This window comes from Amphiprion ocellaris, chromosome 12 (assembly GCF_022539595.1).
Source record: "Amphiprion ocellaris isolate individual 3 ecotype Okinawa chromosome 12, ASM2253959v1, whole genome shotgun sequence".
In the NCBI taxonomy this organism is placed as follows: Eukaryota; Metazoa; Chordata; class Actinopteri; family Pomacentridae; genus Amphiprion; species Amphiprion ocellaris.
Window position 1 is genome coordinate 2,195,140 of NC_072777.1, and position 26,225 is coordinate 2,221,364.

General features: G+C 38.8%; 1 protein-coding gene and 1 long non-coding RNA gene across 4 annotated transcripts; one reads left to right on the forward strand and one right to left on the reverse strand.

The window, feature by feature from the left end:
* Positions 1–1,459: 1,459 nt before the first annotated feature.
* tmem63a (transmembrane protein 63A) lies at positions 1,460–26,225 on the reverse strand. 3 transcript variants are annotated; one of them, XM_055016044.1, is made up of 23 exons: positions 25,941–26,225; positions 23,371–23,563; positions 21,807–21,886; positions 21,654–21,732; positions 20,192–20,229; positions 19,945–20,087; positions 19,711–19,762; positions 18,438–18,546; positions 16,498–16,568; positions 16,326–16,406; positions 15,224–15,341; positions 13,021–13,154; positions 12,651–12,794; positions 11,885–12,038; positions 11,024–11,130; positions 10,859–10,945; positions 10,268–10,333; positions 8,845–9,007; positions 5,812–5,917; positions 5,575–5,742; positions 4,724–4,839; positions 4,590–4,640; positions 1,460–3,729 (listed from the first exon to the last, which is right to left on the reverse strand). In XM_055016044.1, the coding sequence occupies exons 2-23, from the start codon at positions 23,536–23,538 to the stop codon at positions 3,589–3,591; spliced, it is 2,376 nt and encodes a 791-aa protein (XP_054872019.1). In that variant the 5' UTR covers positions 23,539–23,563; positions 25,941–26,225; the 3' UTR covers positions 1,460–3,588. The 3 variants fall into 3 exon arrangements, with proteins under 3 accessions (XP_054872019.1, XP_054872018.1, XP_054872017.1); XM_055016043.1 differs by having other exon boundaries at positions 23,371–23,540; positions 25,726–25,966; XM_055016042.1 differs by having other exon boundaries at positions 25,726–25,966.
* On the forward strand, positions 7,553–17,581 carry LOC118469386 (uncharacterized). Its single transcript, XR_008603552.1, has 5 exons — positions 7,553–7,796; positions 7,874–8,081; positions 8,871–8,993; positions 16,340–16,433; positions 16,538–17,581. It is a non-coding gene; the product is annotated as an uncharacterized LOC118469386 (long non-coding RNA).

Here is a 26,225-nt window from a genome sequence, read left to right on the forward strand (position 1 = left end):
ACACACAAATATAAAGTGAACATTAACTCGAGGCTAAATGGAGCTTTTTCCTCTAAAGATAATATTATTATTATTATTATTATTTCTGTCATTTGCACCAAATTACAGAACTCCATACCAGGAAAAATATCAGAGGATTACATGGAAATAAAACTTTAAAATGGCTTCACGCTACATTAAAAATCTCTCCTCAGGTATGAATCAGTTGGAGCAGGAGGAAGATGATGGATTACCAGCTCAGATGGAGCTGGATGAATCCATGAGGGCGGAACCAGAACCAGAACCAGAACCAGAACCAGAACCAGAAGCAGAAGCAGTCGATGTTTGATGAGCGGTTTCTGGAAACTCTGTGGTTCTGGAAGCAGCTGCTTCTCCTGCAGCCTCAACGTTACGTAACCAAGAAGCAAAGCAGAGACCGAACCTCGTCTGTTCACGAAGATCAGACAGAATAAGAAGAACGAAGAGCTCATCCTGAAACCACACAAGAAAATCTGAAAGTTATTAGTGGGAAGTCAGCTAAACTCTGTCTGATGATTAGATTTCTCACACGTTTAGTTCAGGGACCACTGGAGAGCTGATTTGACAGTTTCTGGCTCTGATAGATGGTTTAATTTTGTCCATTTTTTAAAAAAGATAATATGCCTTTTCAAATCTGCCAGCGGAGTTCAGATGATTGATCTCATGCACACGATAAAATAATACTGTTTTGTGATTTTTGTGACATTAGTGGTAAAAAAAAAAGTCAGATTTTACATGTATGCAGCTCTGAAAATCAAAAAAGTAAATTTTTTGACTAAATTTGATGAAAATTCTGCATGCAAGTCATTAGTATCTGAGGCCTCTCAGTGAAAATGTTCACATTTGAATGGAAAAGTGAGTCTGAAGAAAAATAACAAGAGTGTAAAAATGACACAAAAAGATGCAAAAATGACACTAAAAGAAGCAAAAATTACACAAACAGATGCAAAAATGACACAAAAAGACACAAAAATGACACAAAAAGACGCAAAAATGACACAAAAAGCTACAAAATGTAACTACATGTCAGAGAAGTGGCAGTGTGTGAAGCGTGTTGGTCTAAAGCCTGAAGTTGTTTTGTTAACGCCGTCCTCCAGCAGTCACTGTTCCTGAACCGGTTTGTGGAACTGAGAGGTTCCGTCAGCGAACCCTTCATTACCCACATTTAACTAACTCCTTATTTTGGTGTTCCAGAGCCGGGGCAGGGAGCGTGGTGAGAAAGGGCAGGAGGGCAACAAAAGGAGGCAGTAAGAGGATCAGGTGAGGAGGAGGAGTCGCCGGTGGAGAGGCTCATTCCAGTGTCAGGATCACTTAGAAATCCTCAGGTTCCTTTCTGCAGCTTTGTGAATATTCCAGAGGTTAGACTCGTCCCTCTGCAGCTCAACAGCGCCCCCCAACGACCAGACGCCGTCACAACAACACAACAACCAGTCTGGAGGAGTTCAAAACTGCACGAGACTCTTTAATACAAACCTGACAAAAGTCAAACAATGAACCAAGTCTTTTAACATTTAGTTCCTCGTTAATAATTCCACATTTAAACATAAAAAAGCTGCAAAATCGCATAAAAGTTGACCTCTTTAGACCCCGAAAAAACATTAAAATTAAGCTGCAGAGCTCCTTAAATACTGATAGAAATTAATAATATTAAATAATAAAATTATAATTTCCTGATGAAACTGCATGTCACACACGTTTAGTTCAGGGACCATCGGAGAGTTGGAAATCTAGATTTTTCTGTTTTTACAATTAAAACCGATTTTTTAAAAAGTTTTTTGTTGTTTTAACTTCTCAGTTGCACCAAAAAGCTTGAAATTTTTACTTTGTTGAAGAATCTTATTACTGCAAATGGTTTCTATTTAGAGGATTTTGAAAGGAGTCGTATCGAATTAAGTGAATATAAAAACTTTAAGCTTAAGTTTGGTTAATTTTCCTGATGAAACTAAACATCACATGTTTAGTTTAGGAACCATCGGAAAGCTAAACTTCCAATATTTCTTTTGATTTTACAGTTTCTGGCCCTGATAAATGGTGAAATTTTGCCCTTTAAAAAAAAAAACATCTAGAAAAAATACAAAGCAGACCTAAAAAAGTTGTTTTTTACAGAATCTGGTTGGTGCAAATGGTTGTTTTTTGGAGGCTTATTAAAGGAATAGTATAGAATTCAGTGAATTTGATAGAAATGTAAAAATTTAAGGCCTAAATTTGGTTAATTTTCTTGAAACTAAACATTACACGTTTAGTTCAGGGACCATTGGAGAGCTGGAAATCCAGTGATTTTTTTTGTTTTTACAGATTCTGGATCTGAAAAATGGTATAATTTTGGCAATTTTTTTGAAAAACACATACAAAAAAACAAAACACATGTCTGTGAAACCAACAGCAGATCTTTTTAAACAGTTTTTTAGCTTCTCAGTTGCAGCTAAAATCCCCAACTTTTAGTTTTTTTTTACACAATCTGATTGGTCAAACAACAAACAAAGAGTCCTTCAGCATTTAGTTCCTCGTTAATTGTACATTTAAACATAAAAACGCTGCAAAGTTACATAAAAGTTGACCTCTTTAAACATTCTGTCGTCATCCAACCCCAAAAAACAATGAAACTTCTTTTGGTTGCAAAGCTCCTTCAATACTGATAGAAATTAATATTATTAAATTAAATTACAAAAAGCTCTTTTTTTGGTAAACAACAGAAATACGTCAAGGTCTTCCTTCAGCAGACGTTTCCACCTCTTTGGTATCTGTGGGCTTCATTATCAGCTTCCACATGGCTTCATTTCAAAGGTGAGAATTGGTGAATTGGTCCTTCACAGCAGATTTATTTCAAGCTCCGCTAGTGCAAAAATGATTCACCGATTACCAAATAAACCTTCTGTTTGTCTTCTTGCTCTTAAACCGCAGAGCCACAACATTAAAACCACCGGCCTGATGTTGGGTTGTTTACTTCTGCATGTTCCGACTTCAAGAACCGTCTACTAGAACCTCTTTTAGCGAAGTTTCCAGTGTTTCGGTCCTGAATAACTCCTGTTCAGGTCCTGACGCTGGTTGGTTAAAGTTATTTTCCTTTGTCCTGGTCCAGGATCCGTGTTTGAAAAATGGAAAATTCAACATTTTTGTCAACAAAACAAACCTCCATTGTTCTATTTCCTACCTAGAACTGGAGTTAAGTCCAGTAGCTGTTCGTTTTGGGGCGGTCGGGGTCATCAGTGAGGTCGAAATGGTCGGATTTTACACCAAAATGTGGGTTTCAGGACTTTTTTGTACCGTTAAAAGACCTCCGAATCACAAAGATGGAACCTCTGGAGAAGGAGGTTGGCAGTGGATCCTTTGGTTCCTGTGGTGAAGATTGAATTTGGGAAGTCTGGAGGTCATCAATCAACAGTTTGGGGCTCTTGGTCGCGTTCCTCCAGCAGTTTTTCTAGTTGTGTCAAAGGACCAAACTTCTCCAGATGTTCCCTTCAGTGGTTTTAATGTCGTGGCAGATATAAAAGTTAAGCCGGTCTGAGGAAACCGGCGTTCAAACTCTATTTTTTTTTCTTTTTACAAAGTCAGGAGCCGAAACAGAATAATTCAAGCTTCCGAAGCGTCTTCCTCCACCGGACTGGGTTCAGGAGCCGGAATTTCATCCGTAGAACCGTAAGACTGCTGAGGTTTGGACCTCTGAGGGCTGTCGACGGGGGATTTAGGATTCAGGACTCTGGGGAGGTAAACCTGGAAACAGACGGTAAAAAGGAGGAGATTTTAATAGAAAGAAATGCTTCAGATGAAGAAAAGATGAAGCTCCAGAACGGATATAGAATAAAATTGAATCCTTTTATTAGGGTCCAAACACTTTTCTTCCCATAAAAGAAATGCATTTTTGAGGTCCTAAACAACCTCACACTGCCTGCAGTTCAGCCGAGAACTCGACTGTCGGTCACAGCTGAGTCACTAATAACTGCAGTTTCACCAAACTGGTAGGAATTTTTAGCTTTTTACAGAATCTGACAACTGCAAATGGTTTATTTATGGCGAAAGAGACGTGTAGATTAATATGATTTTGATGAAAAATTGCGATTTTTAAGCTGATATTTGATTAATTTTCCCAACAGAACTGTATGTCACGTGTGATTGGTTCAGGGGTCGTCGGAATTATGATAATTCAACAAATAGTTCTGCTTTTACACTTTTAAGCTCTGATAAATGCTCTAATTTTGGTGATTTATTAATTCATTTTGCAGATAACTTGCTTTTCAAACCCACTAGTGGACTTTGGTGGTCCGGAGGGTTAAGTGTATTTTTTAAAATCCATTTTTGTGTTTTATTTTCTGCAGTACAGTTTGTGTTAGAGATAAAAGTCCAGTAAATGTGCCTCCAATATGACCTAGAAAAATGACCCAGAAGGCCCAAAGTTCACGGCGTGAAAAGGAGAAAACAAACACTTATCTTCTGTTTTCTATTAGTCGTGTTATTTTACTGTATTTACATTTTTGTGTGGCAGCTGAAGCCAAAGTAAACGTTCATTATGTTATTACTTCGTTAATGCCTAACGTAAGAAAAAGGACAAACAGAAAAAAGAAGAGGTACAGCACCGTGGAGTTTTCTTCCACTCCTTCTCCTTTATCCTCGTCCTCCTCTTTGACCTGGATCAGAACACAAACATTAAAACCAGAACAGATGAAAGACGGCGGAGAATAACAGTAAAACATGAGGAGGACAAACTCACGGCGTAGTTGTGAGGACTGAGGTATTTAAAGTGTCCGAAGCAGGTGTAGCCGAGGCAGAAAAACACGGTGATGCAGAGAACCACCAGAGTGAACAGAGACGTGGACCTCCAGAATCCTGAAGGAAAATTTAAAAACACAAATATAGACAAATAACATACAAAACCTTGTGATTTCTTCAAGCTTTGAATGAAGTTTCTATGGTAAAATCTGTCTGAGCTACAGGGCTCCAGAGATCAGAGTTGTTCCACTGGCTTCCCATTCATTTCAGTGGGGAATTTTAACGGAGTTTTTTATGAATTTCCTAAAAAACGTACATTGAATCGCTACGAAAAATCACAGCATAGCTTTCTTGATTTAACTGTACGTTCTAATATATAATTTGAGTTTTCTCAAAACTGTAGGACGAGTTATGCAGAAAAAATTGCGCTAATAAACCCGAAGAATAACAATAAGTGAGCTTCAATGCCTATATACTGACACACTTAATATTTTTATTTGTTTTTTTTTATTTATACTTTATGTACTTTACGTATTTATCATATAGTTTTTTTATTGTTTATTTTCTTCAATACTTTATTATGTACTTCTTTATGTATTTATTTTATTCCTTCTCTTTTATACTTTATTGCTGTACTTATTGACATATTTATTTACTATTATTACTTCTAGCCTTGTATTTACGGTTTTACCCTCTATTTTTTTATCCCACTTGTTATTTTTCCTTTCTTCCAGGTGGCCTTTTTGGTTCTTTTATTATTTCATCTGGTGTTGTTGAATTGATTCATTTAGAAAATCTTTTCCCACGTATGACCATTTCAACACTGGTGCTCTTTCTGTTGCTGTTCCTGACCTGCTCTGAGGACGGAGAAGAAGTAGAGCCAGATGAGGCAGATGATGGGTGCAGCCAGAGCCTGGTTGACGGCTCCCAGATGGACCTGACGGTTGAGGCGGGTCGGCAGGTAGGCGAAGTACAGGTTGTGTCTGTCCACCAGGTGTTTGAGCAGCATGTACAGCAGACCTGGAGGAGGCAGAGGAGGTAAATACAAACACCAGACTACAGCAGAAGATCAGGCCTCTGAGTACTCACCAAAAGGTACGATGATGGGACAGATGATGCTGTAGGCCATGATGACGGTGAAAACACACAGAGTCCAGCCGTACATCGCTCCATATTCAAACTCATAGGCCTGGTTCTGGAGACAACGGTGAGACAGGAAGCAACTGAATGTTCAACGTTCTACTGAGTAAAGTCATGAAATAAAGCAGTTCAGTCAGCAGGACGTCATATATTTCTATAAAATACAACAGGCTGACTCACGTGTCTCTGGTGACGCTTCATGTCTCTTTGAAGTGATTTTTTTGCCATTTTCTTTGCACTGGTTTTGTATCTCTTTTATGTAATTTTGCATCTTTTTGTGGTCATTTTTGTTGATTTATGCTTCTTCACAGTGGTTTTGTGTATCTTTGGTGCAATTTTGTGCCTCCCTGTGGTCATTTTGTGTAATTTTGTGCCTCTTTGAGGTCATTTTTTGTCTCTTTGGGACCAATTTGTGTCAATTTATGTTTCTTCACTGTTATTTTGTCCTTTTTGTGGTAATTTCATGTCTCTGGTGTAATTTTGTGTCTTTTTGAGGTCAATTTGTGTCTTTTTTGTGTCATTTTATATGTTTTTGACCTTATTTTGTGTTTCTTTATGGTCATTGTGTGTCTCTTTGTGGTCATTTTGCGTCTTTTTGGTTTCATTTTGTGCCTCTTTGGGATCTTTTTGTGTTGATTCATGTTTCTTTGCAGTAGTTTTGTGGATCTTTGGTGTCATTTGTGTGCCTTTGTTGTCATTTTATGTCTTTTTGAAGTTATCTTTTGTTATTTTTGTGTCTTTGCAGTTGTTTTGTGCCTCTGGTGTAATTTTGCATCTTTTTAGTGTCATTTTGTGTCATTTTGTGCCCCCTTTGTGATTGCTTTGCACTGTGTAGCACTCACTCTGCAATAGTTGTTCACTCTGCAATAGTTGTTCACTCTGCAATAGTTGTTCACTCTGCAATAGTTGTTCACTCTGCAATAGTTCACTCTGCAATAGTTCACTCTGCAATAGTTCACTCTGCAATAGTTCACTCTGCAATAGTTCTTCACTCTGCAATAGTTCACTCTGCAATAGTTCACTCTGCAATAGTTCTTCACTCTGCAATAGTTCACTCTGCAATAGTTCTTCACTCTGCAATAGTTGTTCACTCTGCAATAGTTGTTCACTCTGCAATAGTTGTTCACTCTGCAATAGTTCACTCTGCAATAGTTGTTCACTCTGCAATAGTTCACTCTGCAATAGTTGTTCACTCTGCAATAGTTGTTCACTCTGCAATAGTTGTTCACTCTGCAATAGTTCACTCTGCAATAGTTCACTCTGCAATAGTTGTTCACTCTGCAATAGTTCACTCTGCAATAGTTCACTCTGCCATAGTTCACTCTGCAATAGTTGTTCACTCTGCAATAGTTGTTCACTCTGCAATAGTTCACTGCAATAGTTCACTCTGCAATAGTTCACTCTGCAATAGTTCTTCACTCTGCAATAGTTCACTCTGCAATAGTTGTTCACTCTGCAATAGTTCACTCTGCAATAGTTCACTCTGCAATAGTTCACTCTGCAATAGTTCTTCACTCTGCAATAGTTCACTCTGCAATAGTTGTTCACTCTGCAATAGTTCACTCTGCAATAGTTCACTCTGCAATAGTTGTTCACTCTGCAATAGTTCACTCTGCAATAGTTGTTCACTCTGCAATAGTTGTTCACTCTGCAATAGTTCATTGTTGGCCATCAAGAATCCCAACATGAACAGAAAACTGCAATCAGTCACAATCAGTCACTTCCACAGTATTGGACCTCCTCACTGTCACTCACTACACCTGAGCCAATCACCTGCAGTCTCTCTCCCACCTGGAATCCACCCATTCCTTTGTTTGAAGCACATCCAGATTCACTCAGTCACTTGAACAGCAGGTTCACCCCACATTCACTCATCTCTGGAAACACATTCACTTTCACTGCCTGGAATCTTGGAAATCACAGCATCAAAGAAAGTGAGTTAAAATTCATGTGAAGCAAGTTGAAGCTGTTGGTGTCATGCTAATACTCATGCTAATGCTAATGCTAACAGGCCTTCAGCTCCACAACCAGCTCTTGGACTTCTGGATGCCACCAACATAAACCAAACATTTTGCTGAACAGGTGAGGCTCCTATGGATGATTGAACTGATGGTGAGTCCCTGGAAAGAAGTGGAAGAGTCTGAAAAGATTCACCCCTTCACCCCCCACTCATTGGCAGGCCTCAAGCCTCACAGCTTCATCCCTTCCCCAGTGGTGTGGTAGGACTTGTTTAGATTGTTTCACCCTGTTTAGACTTGTTAGGACTTGTTGTTAGGATTTGTTCATGGACTGGTTTCATGGATGAATTACTTTGATTAACACCATTAGCAACAGTGGAACCACATTCACCTGAATCTAGAACTGTCGTTGTGTTATTGACATTGAACCATTGCACATATTCACTTTAAATTGTTTAAAGTGAAGCTGCTGGATTATGATTGAATTGCTTGAATGACAGCTGAAGGTTTGGTTTTTCAGATTTTGTTATTGTTTTAATTTATTATTTTGATCATTGTTCTACCGTGATACAGTCAAGTATTTTCTGTTGATTATTTTTATTACATTACCAGTAACATAATTTTTGTGTCTTGTGTTCGTTAATCTTCACACAGCTCCCAGAGCTGAACCTTTTCCACAGCCTAGCCCTTAGCCCTCCTAATGGTAGCATATTTCCATTACAAGTGCTGCAGTTGCTTTATGTTTCTTTGCAGTGGTTTGTGTGTCTTTGGTGTCATTTTTTTATGTCTTTGATGTCATTTGTGTGTCTCTGTGGTCATTTTGTGTCTCTTTAGGGTCAGTGTTCTGACTTCTTTCTATCAGAACATCATTAAGGTTTTCAGCAGTTTGTGCTACAGTAGCTCTTTTGTGGCTCCTTGGCTATAAAACACAACATTTCTAACAGAGTAAAGTTGACAAAGGACACCAAATCATGTCTGAACAGATTACTTGTGACCCTGTGCAGCAGCTGATGCGGTTACAAACCTGTTTGACGTATTTTCTCTCTGCAGCAGAGCGAGCGAGCGTCATACGGATGGCGTACAGCAGTAGCCCTGGCAACCGCAGCAACTCCATCCCAGAGCCCACCAGAGCCGCTGCGATCACGTAGTTGACGAAAAAAGCTCCTTGGTCAGGTAAAAACACACACCTGGTGTAAGGAAAGACAGAAAAACCAAGAGAAAGAAAAGAGGACAAGTGTTGAACTGATGCAGAATTAAAAGAGAAAGAAATGTCAGAATAGTTTCATTTTTTATGTTGTTTGTGTGACACACTGTGAAATATGAAACTACACTGATCAGCCACAACATTAAAACCAGCCGACTGACTTTGTGTAGATCCTCCTCTCTAATTGGTCGATGATTCCACGGACTCTGAAGGTCATTTGAGTCGTGGAAGTTGAAAAGTACGAAAACACCAAACTTTTCTTCATGTTCCTCAAATGATGTGGTGTCATTTGGTGCCACTTTGTGGTCACTTTGTAGTTGTTTTGTGTGTCTTTCTGGTTGTTTTGCGCCATTTTGCATCTCTTTGTGGTCCTTTTGCATCTTCATAGTGTGGTTTTGTGTCTCTTTGTGGTCAGTTTTTGTCTCCTTAGTGTCGTTTTGTGTTTTTTGTGGTCATTTAATGTCTGCTTGTGGTTGTTTTGTGTCATTTTGATTGTCTTGGTGGTCATTTTGTGTCTCTTTCTGGTCATTTTGTGTCGCCATAGTGTAGTTTTGTGTCTTTTTGTGGTCATTTAACATCTCTTTGTGGTCATTTTACATCTCCTTGTGGTCATTTTGTATCTTTTGTGGTCATTTAATGTCTGGTTGTGGTTGTTGTGTCTTTTTGTGGTCATTTAATTTCTTTTTGTGGTTGATTTGTGTCATTTTTTGTTTCTTTGCTCTCATTTTGCCTCTCTTTGTGGTCATTTTGTGTCTCCTTAGTGTCATTTTGCGTCTCTTTGTGGACATTTGGCTTCCCTTTGTGGTCATTTTGCACGTCTTTGTGGTCATTCTGTATCTCTTTTGGGTTTTCGTGTGGTCAATTTGTGCCTCTTTGTAGTCAGTTTCTGTAATTTTGTGTCACAATATTCTTGTAGAGGGTAACATTGGACTGAAGTCTATCCCCGTGAAAATACATTACTCACATTGCACATTTTTTTTTACTGCTTTAACACCTGACTGTTCTCCTGGTGCCTGATTTATCCCACCTACTGACTGCTGTCACGGTAACCAGGTAAATAATGTTATTAACATCATCTGCTAGTGGTTTTAATGATGAAGCAGATCAGTTTATACTCTTAAACAATGTATGCAACACTAAAATGTAGAAACCTGAAAACAGTTCTTCTTACTATGATGTACTTCTTGTAAATTCAAATTATTTAGATAATCTTCTCTTAAAAAAAAAAAGTTGGACTACTTACTCAAATCTCAGTTTTCCATCAGTGAGAAACTTTCTGTCAAACAGCCAGCGGAAAAAGACAGCAAGACTAAAAGGGGGAAAAAAAGGAAAATTTTCAAAAGAAGTCTTTCTTGAATCCAGTTACAGTGACACTGCATGAACAAACCAACAGGGACTTAAAAGATTTATTTCTGCAAAAAAATATGACTTCACCCAGGTGATAGCACCTGGGTTGAAGTGTTTAAGTTCCCATTTCTGACTGTATCTGACATACAATGGGATTTTAGCAATCAGCAAAGGCAAAGAAATGGCACAGAAGTAATAAAAGTCAAGAAAAAAGTGTAAAGAAGTAAGTAAATAGTGTTGGTGATTTGCCTTTGGTGCAAGGTAAACTGTTCTGGGAGGCACCACAAATTCCTTCATGTAAGGAAAATCCAGATGTATGTCAGATACAGCAGGAAATGAGGGACTTCTAATGTATAATAGACATTACTGTTAATCATTTCCTGACTGACTGCAGTGTGTAGTTTGTGCAGGAAAGTCTCTGATTACTAGAGTATCTCTTTAGATTGTGGGTCAGCTGTTTGTTCACGCTGATAGGAATACAAATTACCTGGTGAGTCCCAGCGAGGGGAGGATCAGCACCATGAAGAGCAGGAAGAAATACAACTTTCGCATCATGCTCAGCTGCTCGCTGGACCTGAGATGGCAGCAGAATAAACTATTTACCTCCAGTGACAGAAACTAATCAGTCTAGAGTTGTGTATTTTTGTGTTACCTGCTCCAATGAGCCTCTCCCAGGGTAGAATAATACACTATAGTGGGCAGCAGGGCAGAGAAGGACCACAGCAGCAGCGTGGGGAAGAACTGGCTGATGATGGGACTCTGGAGATAAAAGCAAAGCAACATGAAGATCTGTAGCTCTGAAAACAAAACTGTGATATTTACGGTTCCCATGAGAGGTTTCAACCCCCTGTGGAAGTTCTCTCCTTTTATTACTTTTCAACACTGAATCCCGGTCAAATAAATGACACTTTTTGACAAGAATTTGCAAACCACGGACACCTATGACTCCTCTGAAGGAGTTCCAAGCTTCAGCAGCTGAGATGTTAGAGACTGTTCATACAACAACTGTTGTCTGTTCTTCACCAGCCAAAGCTTCAGGGAGACAAAGAGACACTGTTGGAAAAAAGCTCCAACTAAATCTGGACTAGAGTTCACCAGAAGACATGTGGAGACTCTGAAGACACCTGGAAGAAGGTTCTTTGGTCTGAGGAGACCAGGATGGAGCTTGTTGTCCATCAGACTAGATGATATATTTGATGGACATCAAACTTGGCGCCATTCCCACTGTGAAGCATGGTGGTGGCAGCATCATGACGTGAAGCATGGTGGTGGTAGCATCATGATATGAAGCATGGTGGTGGCAGCATCATGATGTGAAGCATGGTGGTGGCAGCATCATGACGTGAAGCACGGTGGTGGCAGCATCATGACGTGAAGCACGGTGGTGGCAGCATCATGATGTGAAGCACGGTGGTGGCAGCATCATGATTCAATGTTGAAAAGCCAAAAAGGGGAAAACTTCCAAAGGTAAATCTTTTAACAGGGTCTGTATTCGTGCATGTGTGGGCCTCACATTGAGGAAGGTGATGGGCTTCGTCACGTTAAACCTGTCCATGGTGTTGATGATGATGGTGGGAGTCGTGAGGAAGGTGAGCACTAAGACCACGAAGAAGTTTAGCATCAAGTAGCGTATGTACCAGGAAAAACCACTTACGGAGAGATTTTCCCTGTAGAGGACAAAACAGAAAACAACAGGACAGTTACACACTAAAGGTATAAAATGAAACTAATAAAAATACCATTTGACTGACACAAATGCATATTTTCACCAAAAAAGACTAAAACTAATGTGCTGAACATTTGCTCATTAATAGATGCTATAATTTACTGGTGTTCCCTAAACGCTTCGCAGGCATCAGTAGATATGAGGCTGTGCACAGAGAAGCTTCTAGTCTCCATCAGTTAATGCAGCAGCTAAGACCAAAAAATAGTTTGAAAGAAAGTGTTTTAAAGTCAAATTCATCCAAGTTGCACCAAAGTGAGGCTCTTTTTAAATGTCAAAAATGTTGGTCATGTTTATTCAATTGCGGGAAGCCAAAATCGTGACTGTGATTAATATTTTAGGACAATAATCCGCTTATTTTGTGCTACATCATACACACAAAAAAAGTTAAAAAAAAATGCAGTTTAATTGGAATCATTCACAAATCCTGCATATGATTCCACTAAAATGAAACCACTTGATGTTAATATTGAATCACTGAGGAGCCCTGCTGGCACCAGTCTCATTATAAATCCGTATGACGTGCACGTGCTGCTGCTGCTGTTTCCGATCTTACCAGTACACGTTTCTGGGATGAGGAGCGAAGCTGACCCGCCACTTGTTCACCCTCAGAGCTTTGCTGTTGGTGGAAGGTTGAGGTTCCCTCCCGCAGCAGCAGCTCGCGCCACCGCATTCCAGAGCGTTGAAGTCTTTTAAAATGCTGCCGGGCAGAAATGAAAGCTGTCAGCGGTATATGTTAACCAGCGTAATGCCCGGAGGCGTGTTTCCAGTAAAAAGTCATGCGGCGACAGTAAAATTCAGAGATAAGGGGCCAGAAATAGTCGCTCCAGCAAACACTGAGTCTGGTGTTCGTGTCAGAGCAAAGATATTAAAGGGAAATGGTGGTAATAGATTACTCCACAGCTGGATGAGTGGTTTATACTCACTACTTGGCCATGGCTTCGTTCTGTAGGGTGATGAAGGCGATCCCTAGAGGGTGCTGTGGAACCACCTCGGCCTGTTTCCTCACCTCCACCAGCAGCTCCTTCTCTTTGGTGCTGTAGTACTCGATGGCATCAACCTGACAGCAACACAACGTTTAGATTTTATTTTTTGGTAACATTTGGAGCCTGGCAGCCACACATGTAGTCCAACATCTGTTGTTTTCCTTGAAGAGTCCATATTCTGCATATTTACAGATGTATAATGGTATTTTTGGGCTCTTTACCTGCTTTAGTGTTCAAAAACACATTCATTTCCTCATAACATACATTACTGTAGCACCTCTTCTGTCTAATAACCATAGCTTTAGTTTCTCTTTCAGGGGGATTTATTTATAGTTGCTTTGTGTCTTCTTAGAGTCATTATATGTCTCTGCACCGTTTTGCATCCATCTCCTTTTGTTGTGTCTTTTTGCTGTCGTTTTGTGTCTTTGTGGTTGTTTATCTGTCTTTTTGAGATTGTTTGTGTCTTTCTGCAGTGGTTTTGTGTCTATTTACATTTGTCTTGCTGTCATTTTGAGTCTCAGCAGGTTTCGTCTCTATATGGTTGTTTTTCTGCTTCCTTTATGCCATTTTGTGTCTTTATGATTGTTTTGTGTCTCTGTATGGTTATTCTTCTGACTTTTTGTGATTGTATCTCTTTGCAGTCGTTTTGTGTCTGTGGCTTATTTGTCTCTGCAGTTATTTTGTCTTTTTACCCTTGTTTGTGTCTCTTTTCCATCCTTTTGTGTCTCTTTCTGATTGTTGCGTGTCACTTTGTCGTTGTTTTTCTGTCTTTTTGAGATTCTGTGTGTCCCTTTACAGTCATTTTGTGTCTATTTACAGTTGTTTAGTGTTTCTTTGTAGTTGTTTTGTGTCTATTTGTGGTTTATTTGTCTCTGCAGTTATTTTCTGTCTCTTTATCCTTTTTTTGTTTCTTTTGGCCGTTGTTTTGTGTCTTTGTGATTGTTTGTCTCTTTACAGACATTTTGTGTTTATTTCCAGCTGTGCAGGATTTCTTTGTAGTTGTTTTGTGTCTTTGTAGTCATTTTGTGTGTCTGGTTGTTTTTCAGTCTCTCTTACATCATTTTGTGTGTCTTTGCAATCATTTGTGCCTCTTTGCAGTTGGATCTCTGTACCATCACTTTGGGTCTATTAGCAGGTTCTGTCCCTCTTTATCGTTATTTTCTGTCGTTTCTGTCTCTTTCTGATTGCTATTCTATCTATTTGCAATGTCTATTTGTCTCCTTAGAGTTGCTTTTATCTTTTTGCGGTAGTTTTGTGTCTCTGAGGGTTTCATTTCTCTATGTGATTGTTTTTCTGTCTCCTATACATCATTTTGTGTCTGTATGACATAGTTTTGTGTCTTCTTATGGTTGTTTTTCTGTCTTGTTGTGATTGTGTCTCTTTAAAGTCATTTTGTGTCTATTTCCAGTTATTTTGTGTCTCCTTGTAGTGGTTTTGTGTCTTTGCAGTCATTTTGTGTCTCTCAGCAGGTTTTGTCTGTCTTCATGGTTGGTTTTTGGTCTCTTCTATGTAATTTTGTGCCTCTTTGCAGTCGTCTAGTGTCTCTTTGTGGTCATTTTGTGCCTCGTTGCAGTCATCTGTGTCCGTCTGCGGTTGTTTTGTCCCTTTGTGGTTAAATGTCATGAACCTTCGTCCTCAGGCTGCTCTGGCACTGAGGTAAAACATCTACTACATGTGGTTACAGTTCCAGTGTCATATTGTGTGTAAAAATCAAGCCTCCTCTCATTCAACGAAGCTTCTAACTTTAGAAATCTGCAAATCAAAACTCTGACTCCACATATCTGTGATTACATTCTGAGGAGGCAGACTTCCAGTTTGAGATCCATTCTGACCAGTTCAAATTTCATATAATTATTTAAAAAGGTTAAATTAGATCTGTTGACCTGCATTAAAGATATCTGGATCTAGAATTACAACCAGTGACAAATCAGCTGCAGATAAACTCAGAGGTAACAGTGACATCATTTGTTCCTGAAGAATGATGTTGTGGAGATCTGAAATGTTCTACTAGCAGGAATTCTGCCAATTTGTCACATGATGCGTAGATAAATAACGGAAGAAAAGCAGCTTCATAATACACTGAAGGAAAGGAGGAAGCAAAAGATAAAAACTAAAATATCCAGAAATCTGAATCAAATCTCACCTTTTCAACGTTGGTGCAGCAACAGAGGTGACCACACAAACGTGGGTTGATCAACTCTAGTTTCTCTGTTTTCTCAAGGATCCGCTCGTAGTAACGCAGGTTTTTACCGGCTCGCAACCTGCGTGGACAAAATAAAAGCACATAGAAGTTGGTTTAACTTCATCTTTGGGGATATTCTGTGTTCCTTTGCATCTCTTTGTGGTCATTTTTGTCTCTCTGTGGTCATTTTGTGTCTCTTTGCATCTCTTAGGTGTCATTTTGTGTCTCTTTGCATCTCTTAGGTATCATTTTGTGTCTCTTTGCATCTCTAGGTATCACTTGGTGTCTCTGTGGTCATTTTGTGTCTATTTATGGTCATTTTGTGTCTCTTTGTGGTCATTTTGTGTAATTTTGTGTCTCTTTGTGGTCATTTTGTGTCTCTTTGCATCTCTAGGTATCACTTGGTGTCTATTTATGGTCATTTTGTGTCTCTTTGTGTCTATTTATGGTCATTTTGTGTCTCTTTGTAGTCATTTTGTGTCTCTGTGTCTATTTATGGTCATTTTGTGTCTCTTTGTGTCTATTTATGGTCATTTTGTGTCTCTTTGTAGTCATTTTGTGTCTCTGTGTCTATTTATGGTCATTTTGTGTCTCTTTGTGGTCATTTTGTGTCTCTTTGCATCTCTTTGTGGTCATTTTGTGTGACCTTGTAGTCATTTTGTGTACTTTTGTGTCTCTTTGTGGTCATTTTTCAGTTGGTTTAACTTAACAAAAGCAAAAATGAGGCAAAAAATCTCTCAATATCGAATGTGCTTAACAAGATAGTAATTAAAGCCATTTTCTTGGAAGAATCGTGCAAAATCAGAAAATAATTTAAATATTCAAGCCAAATAGTGGGACTGAACCATAAAGTAAATTTCTGGTGAAAAAATAAAATTTAAAAAAAGGGAAAAATCTCAGTGAAGCTGCTGAGTTTGGTGTCAGTTTGGATTTTTATTTGTAGCACAAACGTGAAAATGAAATTATTAAAAATGAATTGTACAGATTTCATTGCAACTCTGCAGGTGAGGAGCTGTTATATGACCTGTGTGGATTCCACAACCAGTAATTAGTGCCTTCTTACCTTTCCTTATCCAGGTGCATGAGTTTGGCCACGTCGTAGGCCAGAGTAACAGCACACACCTGGCAGGTGGGATACGCCTCCCTGTGGAGAAACAGCACTGAGACTGAGGTTTGCAAGTATTTGAGAGCAACAAAATGGACTGAAATGTTTAAAAAAAGAGCAGTTTACTGACGAGAAATGAGTCTTTACATCCTCCTCTGTCGCTGTTTTAGGGACCGAACACACGAACAAGGTGTTTCTGGTCTACGGAGAGACGCAAGAGTCAGACAGGTGAGCATGTTTCTAATCCAACTCTAACAAATCCAGTGTAAAGAATAAGAACTCAAATGAACACAAAGCCTTTTAGTTGTTCTTTTTTTCCTGTCAGTATGTGCACATAAACTGAAAATGCAGAGGATTGTGGGATTCTCAGGCCTCCAGTTCAACATAGCGAGGGAATATTTTCATTTTCTGGCTTCGCTAAACCGAAAAACTGGCCGAGTCGCCACACAGAGCAGGTTATCAACTCCATAAGACAACCTGGGTTTCTGAAACTGGGTATAAACGCAGGAATTGGATGACCAATCACAAACATGGATGTCTGTATTTCTAAAAAGAAGAAAAACAAACTAGAATCTGAAACCGATATGAGGAATTTATAACTATAGTACAAGGTGTCCAGTTACGCTGCTGCAGCCAAAACCAGGAAGAAAACTGTCTCTGCCTCCTAAAAGGTATCATCTGAGTAAAATATTAATTATGTATAAGTGGGTGAGATGAAAGATTCTCAGTCAATATGAAGATTGTGTAATGAAATTCCACATGTAGGTCCTTTGTGCTGCTCACAAAAATGAAAAATCTTTGCAGGTATTTCGTGTCCTTTGAGGGTTTTGTCTCTTATTGTGGTTGTTTTTCAGTCTCTTTTACGTCATTTTGTGTGACTTTGCATCTCTTTGTGGTCATTTTTGTGTCTCTTTGTGGTCATTTTGCATCTCTTTGTGGTCATTTTTGTGTCTCTGTAGTCATTTTGCATCTCTTTGCATCTCTTAGGTGTCACTTAATGTATCTTTGTGGTCATTTTGTGTCTTTATGCATCTCTTAGGTGTCACTTAGTGTCTCTTTGTGGTCACTTTGTGTCTCCTTGCATCTCTTTGTGGTCATTTCTGTGTCTTTGCATCTCTTTGTGGTTATTTTGCATCTCTTTGTGGTTATTTTGCACCTCTTTGTGGTCATTTTGTGTCTCTTTGCATCTCTTTGTGGTCATTTTGTGTCTCCTTCCATCTCTTTGTGCTCATTCTGTGTATCTTTGTGGTCATTTTGTGTCTCTTTGTATCTGTTGGTGGTCATTTTGTGTCTCTTTGTGTTCATTTTGTGTATATTTGAAGTCATTTTGTGTCCTTTATACTGCTCACAAAAATGAAAAATCTTTGCAGTAATTTTGTGTCTCTTTGAGGGTTTCGTCTCTTATTGTGGTTGTTTTTCGGTCTCTTTTACACCATTTTGTGTGTTTGCAATCGTTGGTGTCTCTTTGCGGTCATTTTGAGTTAATTTGTCCTCCTGATTTGTAAATGTATAAATTTATACATAAAAAATGTACATAAGTTGTGGCAGTGCATGAATAATAGAGTTCCACCAAACCAAACTCTGTCGTACTGAAGCCGCTGGCTGACGTTATATCGCACCTAGTTCAGTATCTGTGAATATTTCCATGGTAAGGATTCATTTTCAGAGTCTGAAGCAGCATTTCACATTGAGTAGGTTTACTCACTGCTTAATTAGCTCTTAAAACTGGGCATCTTTTCTACACTTTGCAAAGTTGTCCTGTGGGCTGGATTGGACCCTCTTGATGGTCCGGTTTTGGCTCACTGGCCGTATGTTTGACACCCTTGTGTTATCTTCAGCATAAGTTACCATGGCAACGTACTCTAGTAAGATGTAAACAACAACTGTAGCCTTTAAAATCCAGAGTTAAACCTGAAGTTACTTCCATAACTTCACAGAACTCTGGTGTTTTTGGCGTTAGACATGCTATGTTCTGGGAAATGTGTATTTTTCTGGAATACTGTATTTTAGTTTAGTGTTTGTGTTGATGGTAACTTTGCATCAAACAACTTATTGTCGTCGTAAACTCACCGTTTCTCTGCGCATGTCTTTCATCTGCGATGTGTGACGTTGCAGCAGCAGAACCGTCAGGAACAAGTAAAGAACTGCAAACACCGTGTGCAGCCACAGCAGGTCATTTCTACAGGCAGAAATAACACAATTTTATCACAACTAAACAACAACAGCTCTGTTTCTATAAAATATCCACAACATGTGGGTCAATTAGTCTCTCAATTATGTCCTGGTTTAGTCGGTAGTTGTTTAGTCTTTAAAATGTCAGAAAATTGTGAAAAATGTGGATCAGTGTCTCCTCAAATGTTTTATTTTGTCCAAAGGTATTCAGTTTACTGTCAAAGAGGAAAGAAACCAGGAAATATTCACATTTAAGAAGCTAAAATCACTGAATTTAGACTATTAGACTATATTTATGAAAAATAAATCAAATTGAGTAATCAATCATCAAAATCAGCTGTTTGCTCTTTAAAATGTCAGAAAATTGTAAAAAGGTTGTGAAAACTGTCTCCTAAAATGTCTTGTTAAGTCCAAAGATGGTCAGTTTGCTATCATAGAAGAGGAAGAAACCACAAAATATTTACATTTTAGAAACTAAAATCACAGAATTTAGACTGTTTTTAGACTGATTAGCAACTTTTGAGGCTAAAAAATGATGGAAACATTGGAAGTGCCAAAAGCTGCAGTTCCTCAAATGTCCACTAGAGGCTGCATCCAAAAGTGAGTCGATCCCCATAGACCTCCATGTTAAAATGTCTGACTTTACAGCCGAAATAAACATGTTTACAGCTTCGTACAAAAGCAGTTTTGGTCTCTACGGCAAATTTACCCATTCATGACAACTGTCCAGGAAGTGAATTTTTATATAAGTCACCCGCTTAAATTGTATTAAGGTGGAAAATTATGCATACTTCACTCTGACTCTTAGGTCCACTCTGCTTCACCTTTTTGGTCATGATTGGATTAACTGGGGAATTAAGAGGACAGGAACCTATAGGTGACGCTATGGAGTGTTCAGACATCTTTATATGCAGTTAAGACTAGTACTGCTATATAGTTAATGGGGAAACCAAGCAACGGTATTCCCCAGCAACACAATGCACCCTTCTACATCGCAAAAAACTGCTTGGGAACGCCTCAAGGAACACAACCAAGGCCTGATCAAGCAACCAATGCACTGAGGCCTCCACAACCAATTGATCAATCAGTTTTTTGGTCATTCTTAAGTGAAAAACTGCTTAAATTCTCTGATTCCTGCTTCTTAAATGTGAAATTTTCACGACATTTTTACCCCACTGGAAGATTCCCCAGAGTCGTCTGTCCAAAGTACTGTGTGTTATTTCCTGAAACAAACAAACAACATTTGTCAAAATCAGGTTTGACTGCTTGATTCACATTTTAACCTGCAATCAGTACATCAAATAGCCCTAAAACGATGCAAGATAGGGAGTTATTTTCAGTTGTTTAGCCTTTAAAAACACGGTTATTGTGTATTTCTGGATGTAGGGTGTGAATTTAAACCCACTGAGCAGGTCTCCGGTCATGTTAACCGGCAGTATGATCGCTAAGGAGGTGACCGTGATGACGCCCAGCAGGAAGATCAGATGACGCTGGAAGGACAGGTAGTGGATGGCATCCATGCCACACCTGGATTTGATCTTTTCCTCGCTGTAAAACACATTCAAAGAAAGTACTATTTAAACAGGAATCAGATGACAACAGATCCGGGTGTGACACCAGTGAAGAAACAGCAAAAACAAACAAACACTTACTCCATTCTGAGGATGTATGGCAGCCAAGAGCAGAATCCCTGAACACAAACGCAGACATTTAATTACACTTAAATACAACAAAGATTAGAATGATGAAGAATATTAAGTAAGCAGTCTGTGCAAGAGTTTGTGCTGAGATTAAAGGCAGCTTAATAGAGCTGCACGCCTTAAAATCAAGCTAGGTGGGGTTCAGAATGATTACTAAAGTGTACCTGATTGAGTCAGTCTGTCATAAAAGGGGGATTTTATAGTTAGTGTGAGTTTATATGCAGTTTTTAATGAATAGAATGCTGATAAAGATGCTAGAAGTTATTTAGAAATGGTGTTTTTACATAGTTTGTCCAGCAGAGTGGCTCCAGTGCTTACAATCCTCTCAGTACTGTCTGCAGCGCATGTAGCAGAGCAGACACTGGTGTGGAGTAGAGCGGCAACCTGTTAACTAGATTGAGATACTTTTCTGGAAAGTTCCTGAACACTTGTACAGATTAGAGATGCAAATAATAAATAATTTCCTTAACAGACAGCTGGTGACCCCCCCCAACCTCAGTAATCAATTAATAATTAATTAATCAATAATTGGAAGTAGCACACTTCTTTGCCCTTTAACATTTGTATATTAACTCCATTACTATTTATTACACTCTACCCTTACATTGTTTTTCTTGCACATTTTAAGCTTCTACTTTTTCTACCTAGCTTCGTATTTTTATGCCATATTTTTCTTTTTACGTTCCTCTATATATTTCCGTATGGTGTAAATAAATAAGACTTTGAATAGGAGCAGCTGTGAACAATTTTCTCCCTGACTGTGAAATGTAAAAATTTCAGCAGATATCGGAATTTTTTACTCCCTAAAATCAACTTCGGCCCCAAAAATCCAGCATCAGGCGGGCTCTAAAAGGAACCAAATGAATCATTTTTGCTTCATGTACAACTTTTGAAATAATTATTAGACCACTGGTTTATCATAAAGAAAAAGAGTACAGCACCTTCTAGAAGACAAAAAGAAGAAGTATGATGTATTGAAGCTGTAAGAATGTCAAAATTCACACCAGGTAGCTCTTTTTTTGTGCTTAAACTGATAATCTACCAAACTACATTTTTGATATCTAAATACAAGAGAAGGACGAAAATATGGCCATCTTTAATATCTATATAGATTTTTACATTTTTTTTACAAGTTGCTCTCTGGGTTTCATTCTGTCATATTTTGTTTTTTAATTAAATTTTGCTAATTTTATCCAGTCTCGATATTTTGCACATAATTTCGTTGCTTCCTGTCCTGGAACATTTGCAGTAATTTGGTTAATTTGGGTTGTTTTGAACACGCTGAATGAGTAAATTGAATTTGCAGATTGGAATCAGCAGAGTGGCTTCTATTAAACCTCGATGTGGATGCACCCAGCAGAAAATGGTGCTCACAGTGTTTTAATCATTGCTTCCAGAGATTTCTTCTACGTACCTCCTCGTACTCGTGGTCGTCTGCGCTGGACAGAACCGACGACATGCGTCCATAGCGGCGATGCGTCGACTCGGTGAACCTGAAAAAGTTCTGCGTTAAAACCTGCATCGAGTTTATTAATTACACTACTAAAAAACTGGTCTTCAGACTGACCCTTCGTTGTCGGCCACCAGAGCTAAACGTCCGTAGTCCCAGAACTTCTTCCTGATGATGGAGAAGATGATCACCAGCACCTGTAGGGGGCAAGAAAAGAGGAAATTTAGGGTTTACTTTTTCATTATTTGGTGTTTCACATCACCAAAGACGACATTTAGGTGATTAGAATAAATGCAGAAACGTACCAGGTACAGGACTATTACAGAGTATTCTTACTTTCCTGTAATAATACTTTTACTTAAATTGAACTTTTCGTGCAGAATCTTTAGTTGTAATGGAGTATTTTTACTTCAGTGGGATTTTTCTTGCAGGGCTTCTAGTTGTAATGGAGTATTTTTACTTCAGTGGGATTTTTCTTGCAGGGCTTCTAGTTGTAATGGAGTATTTTTACTTTCCTGTAATGATATTTTAACTTAAATAGGACTTTTTGTGCAGAATGTTTAGTTGCAATAAGGTATCTTTATTTCAGTAGGATTTTTCATGCATTATTTTGCTTGCAATGAAGTATTTTTACTTCAGTGGGATTTTTCTTGCAGGGCTTCTAGCTGTAATGGAGTATTTTTACTTTCCTGTAATGATACTTTTACTTCAATAGAAGTTTTTATGCAGGACTTTTACATGTAATAGAGTATTTCTACTCTCCTGTGTTAGTACTTTTACCTAAGTAGGATTTTTCATGCAGAACTTTCACATGTAATGGAGTATTTTTACTTTCCTGTAATGATATTTTAACTTAAATAGGACTTTTTGTGCAGAATGTTTAGTTGCAATAAGGTATCTTTATTTCAGTAGGATTTTTCTTGCAGTGCTTCTAGTTGTAATGGAGTATTTTTATTTTCCTGTAATGATACTTTTATTTAAATAGAATTTTTCATGCAGAACTTTTAAAAGAACTTGTAAAGAAGTATTTTTACTTCAGTGGATTTTTTTTTAATGCAGGACATTTACTTGTAATGGAGTATTTTTACTTTCCTGTGTTAGTACTTTTACTTAAGTGGGATTTTTCATGCAGGGCTTCTGGTTGTGATGGAGTATTTCTACTTCAGTAGGATATTTCATGCAGAATCTTTACTTGTAATAGAGTAATTTTACTACAGTAGGACAGGGCTTCTACTTGTAATAGAGTATTTTTACTACAGTAGGACAGGGCTTCTAGTTGTAATGGAGTATTTTTACTACAGTAGGACAGGGCTTCTACTTGTAATGGAGTATTTTTACTACAGTAGGACAGGGCTTCTAGTTGTAATGGAGTACTTTTATTTTGCTTGATCAGTACTTTCAGTTCAATGGGATTTTTCATGCATTACTTTGCTTGTAATGAAGCATTTTTACTTCAGTTGAATTTTTTCATGCAGGACATCTACTTGTAATGCAGTATTTTTACTTTGCTGTGGTAGTACTTTTCACTAAAGCAGGACATACGTGCAGAACTTTTATGTGAACCAATACAGTGATGTAAACCATTAGAAGGATAAGTACTGCATGTAAAATCCTACTGGAGTAAAAGTCTTCCAGGTCACCACAGGAGACATTTAGGTGATCAGAACTAGAATAAAGGTACCAGGAAGACGATGAAGTCGAGCAGCAGGACGATGGGAACTCCTCCAAACTCGAGTCCAGAGAGGACGGTGTTCTGAGACGGGTTGTAGCAGGTGCTGTTGTCCCAGAACCTGGGAGGGTTGGTTCCATTGTTGACCAGCTGATCCCACCACCACCACGGGGACGACATCTCTGCAGAGGAACCAGGAGAACGTCTGCAGAGGAACATTTACTAGAATGAACCTTCAACAAAACACCTCCAGGAGACAGCGATTAGAAAATAAACATCAGAGCTCCACAAAACCATTACTTTCCAACTTAAGGCTAATTTTCTTCACTTTAGGCTCATTTTCCCGAACTTCAAGCTCATTTTTCCTCACTTTAGGCTAATTTTACCTCAGTAAAGGCAAATTTTTTTCTCACTTTGGGCTCATTTTCTTCACTATGGGCTCATTTTTACTCACTATGGGCTCATTTTTTCTCACTATGGGCTCTTTTTTCCTCACTATGGGCTCTTTTTTCCTCACTATGGGCTCATTTTTCCTCACTGTGGGCTCTTTTCCCTCAATTTAGGCTCATTTTTCCCTCACTGTAGGCTCATTTTCCCTCACTTTAGGCTAATTTTACCTCACTAAAGGCAAATTTTTTCTCACTTTAGGCTAATTTTCTTCACTTTAGGCTCATTTTTACTCACCATGAGCTCATTTTTACTCACCATGGGCTCATTTTTCCTCACTGTGGGCTCATTTTTCCTCACTGTGGGCTCTTTTTTCCTCACTATGGGCTCATTTTTCCTCACTGTGGGCTCTTTTTTCCTCAATATGGGCTCATTTTTCCTCACTGTGGGCTCTTTTTTCCTCACTATGGGCTCATTTTTCCTCACTGTGGGCTCTTTTTTCCTCACTATGGGCTCATTTTTCCTCACTGTGGGCTCTTTTTTCCTCAATATGGGCTCATTTTTCCTCACTATGGGCTCATTTTTCCTCACTGTGGGCTCTTTTTCCTCAATTTAGGCTCATTTTTCCCTCACTTTAGGCTCATTTTCCCTCACTTTAGGCTAATATTTCCTCACTGTGGCTCATTTTTCGTCACTGTGGACTCATTTCTACAGTTACAGGAGGTTCCGTCTGAAATATTACGTCACAGTTGAGAAGCTGTAAGCAGCGAATATTTAATAATCGATAATCAAATTATTCAATCAGTCCACTAATTGATTAATCAGAAAATCCTTCTGGCTCTACACAGAGCACTCTTTGTCCAGCGTGGTCTTACTTTGACTTTCATGTGTTGGTACTTTTATTTAAATAGCATTTTTCCTGCAGGACTTTTACTTGTAAATAGAGTATTTTTACTTTCCTGTATTGGCACTTTTACAAATTTTACTTGTAATGCAGTATTTATACTTAAATAGACGTTTTCATGCAGGACCTTTACTTATAATGGAATAATTTCACTGTACTTTTATTTAAATTACTTTTTTCATGCAGGACTTTTACTTGTAATGTAGTTTGTGTGTGTGTGTGTGTGTGTGTGTGTGTGTGTGTGTGTGTGTGTGTGTGTGTGTGTGTGTGTGTGTGTGTTATTTTAACTTTCCTGTATTGGCACTTAAGTTGAGTAGGATTTTTCATGCAGAACTTTTACTTCTAATATGGTATTTGTACTTTAATAGCAGTTTTCAGGACTTTTACATACAACAGAGTACATTTAGTTTCTTGTATTAGCACTTTCACTTTAGATTTTTTTTTTTTTAGGAGTTTTACTTGTACTAAAGTATTTTTACTTTCCTGTATTTGTACTTTAACTAATACTGAATCTTCCTGCAGGACTTTTACTTGTAATAAAGTATTTTTACTTTCCTGTATTTGTACTTTAATATAGATTTTCCTGCAACACTTTGACTTGTACTAAAGTATTTTTTGCTCCAGTACTCCATCAGAATACTTCTCCCCTGTAGTTTTTCCTCAGACTGATCCAGTACTTCAGTTATTTCAGTACTTTGGTGTTTTCACGGTGTAACGTGCTTCGGATGTACCGGATAAAAACGGTTCGTCACGCGCACAGAACGGAGCCGCGCGCGCCTCACCTCTTCCCAGACAGATGCCCTCGGAGTCACGAGACGCCGGTAATAAACACAAACACACAACTTTTTAGCGTTAAAGGAGCAAAAAATGGTTTAAAAAGACAGAAACAGTGTCACCTGTGGGCTCCTGGAGCAGCTGTTTGAATCTGACGGAACACACCGCTGCACTGACGCACACTTTAACACACTTTAACTCACTTTAACACACCTTTTTAGCACTTTTAAACACACAAAACGGGCTAAAAGCGACACTACAGAGTGTTTTAATGTAAATCAGGTCAACAGAAGTTAGCTTACCTCCTCAAACTTCCAAACTTAAGTCAACAGCCGCTAATAAAACTGGATTTACTTCCCTAAAAACACCATAAATCCGGTTTCCATTCCACCCCCAGAGCTTTGCGGTGACTTCTCGGTTCCGTCTCCGTGTTTTAGTGACTTTTTGCCGTCAGTAAACTCTCTCGAATGTAAATAATTCAACAGAAGTAAATAAAAATAGAGGAACTAAACTCTACCTGCTGCCGGACAGCCGCCAAGGGTTCCGCTCATGCGCAGAAGCTCCAGCAGGCTGTTCCGTCAGACCCCCTCCCTCCTCTGTTGAATTACTGAGGAGTTGTTCCGGAGGGGGGCTGCACAGTAGTGTAGTGGTTAGCACTTTCGCCTTGCAGCTAGAAGGTCCCTGGTTCGCGTCCAGGCTTTCCCGGGATCTTTCTGCATGGAGTTTGCATGTTCTCCCTGTGCATGCGTGGGTTTTCTCCGGGTACTCCGGCTTCCTCCCACAGTCCAAAAATATGCTGAGG

Excerpts from the sequence above, each read along its gene's own strand:
- tmem63a (XM_055016044.1), bottom strand. The coding sequence starts at position 23,538 with ATGTCGTCCCCGTGGTGGTGGTGGGATCAGCTGGTCAACAATGGAACC. Across the intron at positions 21,887-23,370 it reads TCGACTTCATCGTCTTCCTG|GTGCTGGTGATCATCTTCTC; the intron begins GTACCTTTATTC and ends TGCCCCCTACAG. Across the intron at positions 3,730-4,589 it reads GAGTGGAAGAAAACTCCACG|GTTTACCTCCCCAGAGTCCT; the intron begins GTGCTGTACCTC and ends GTCTGTTTCCAG.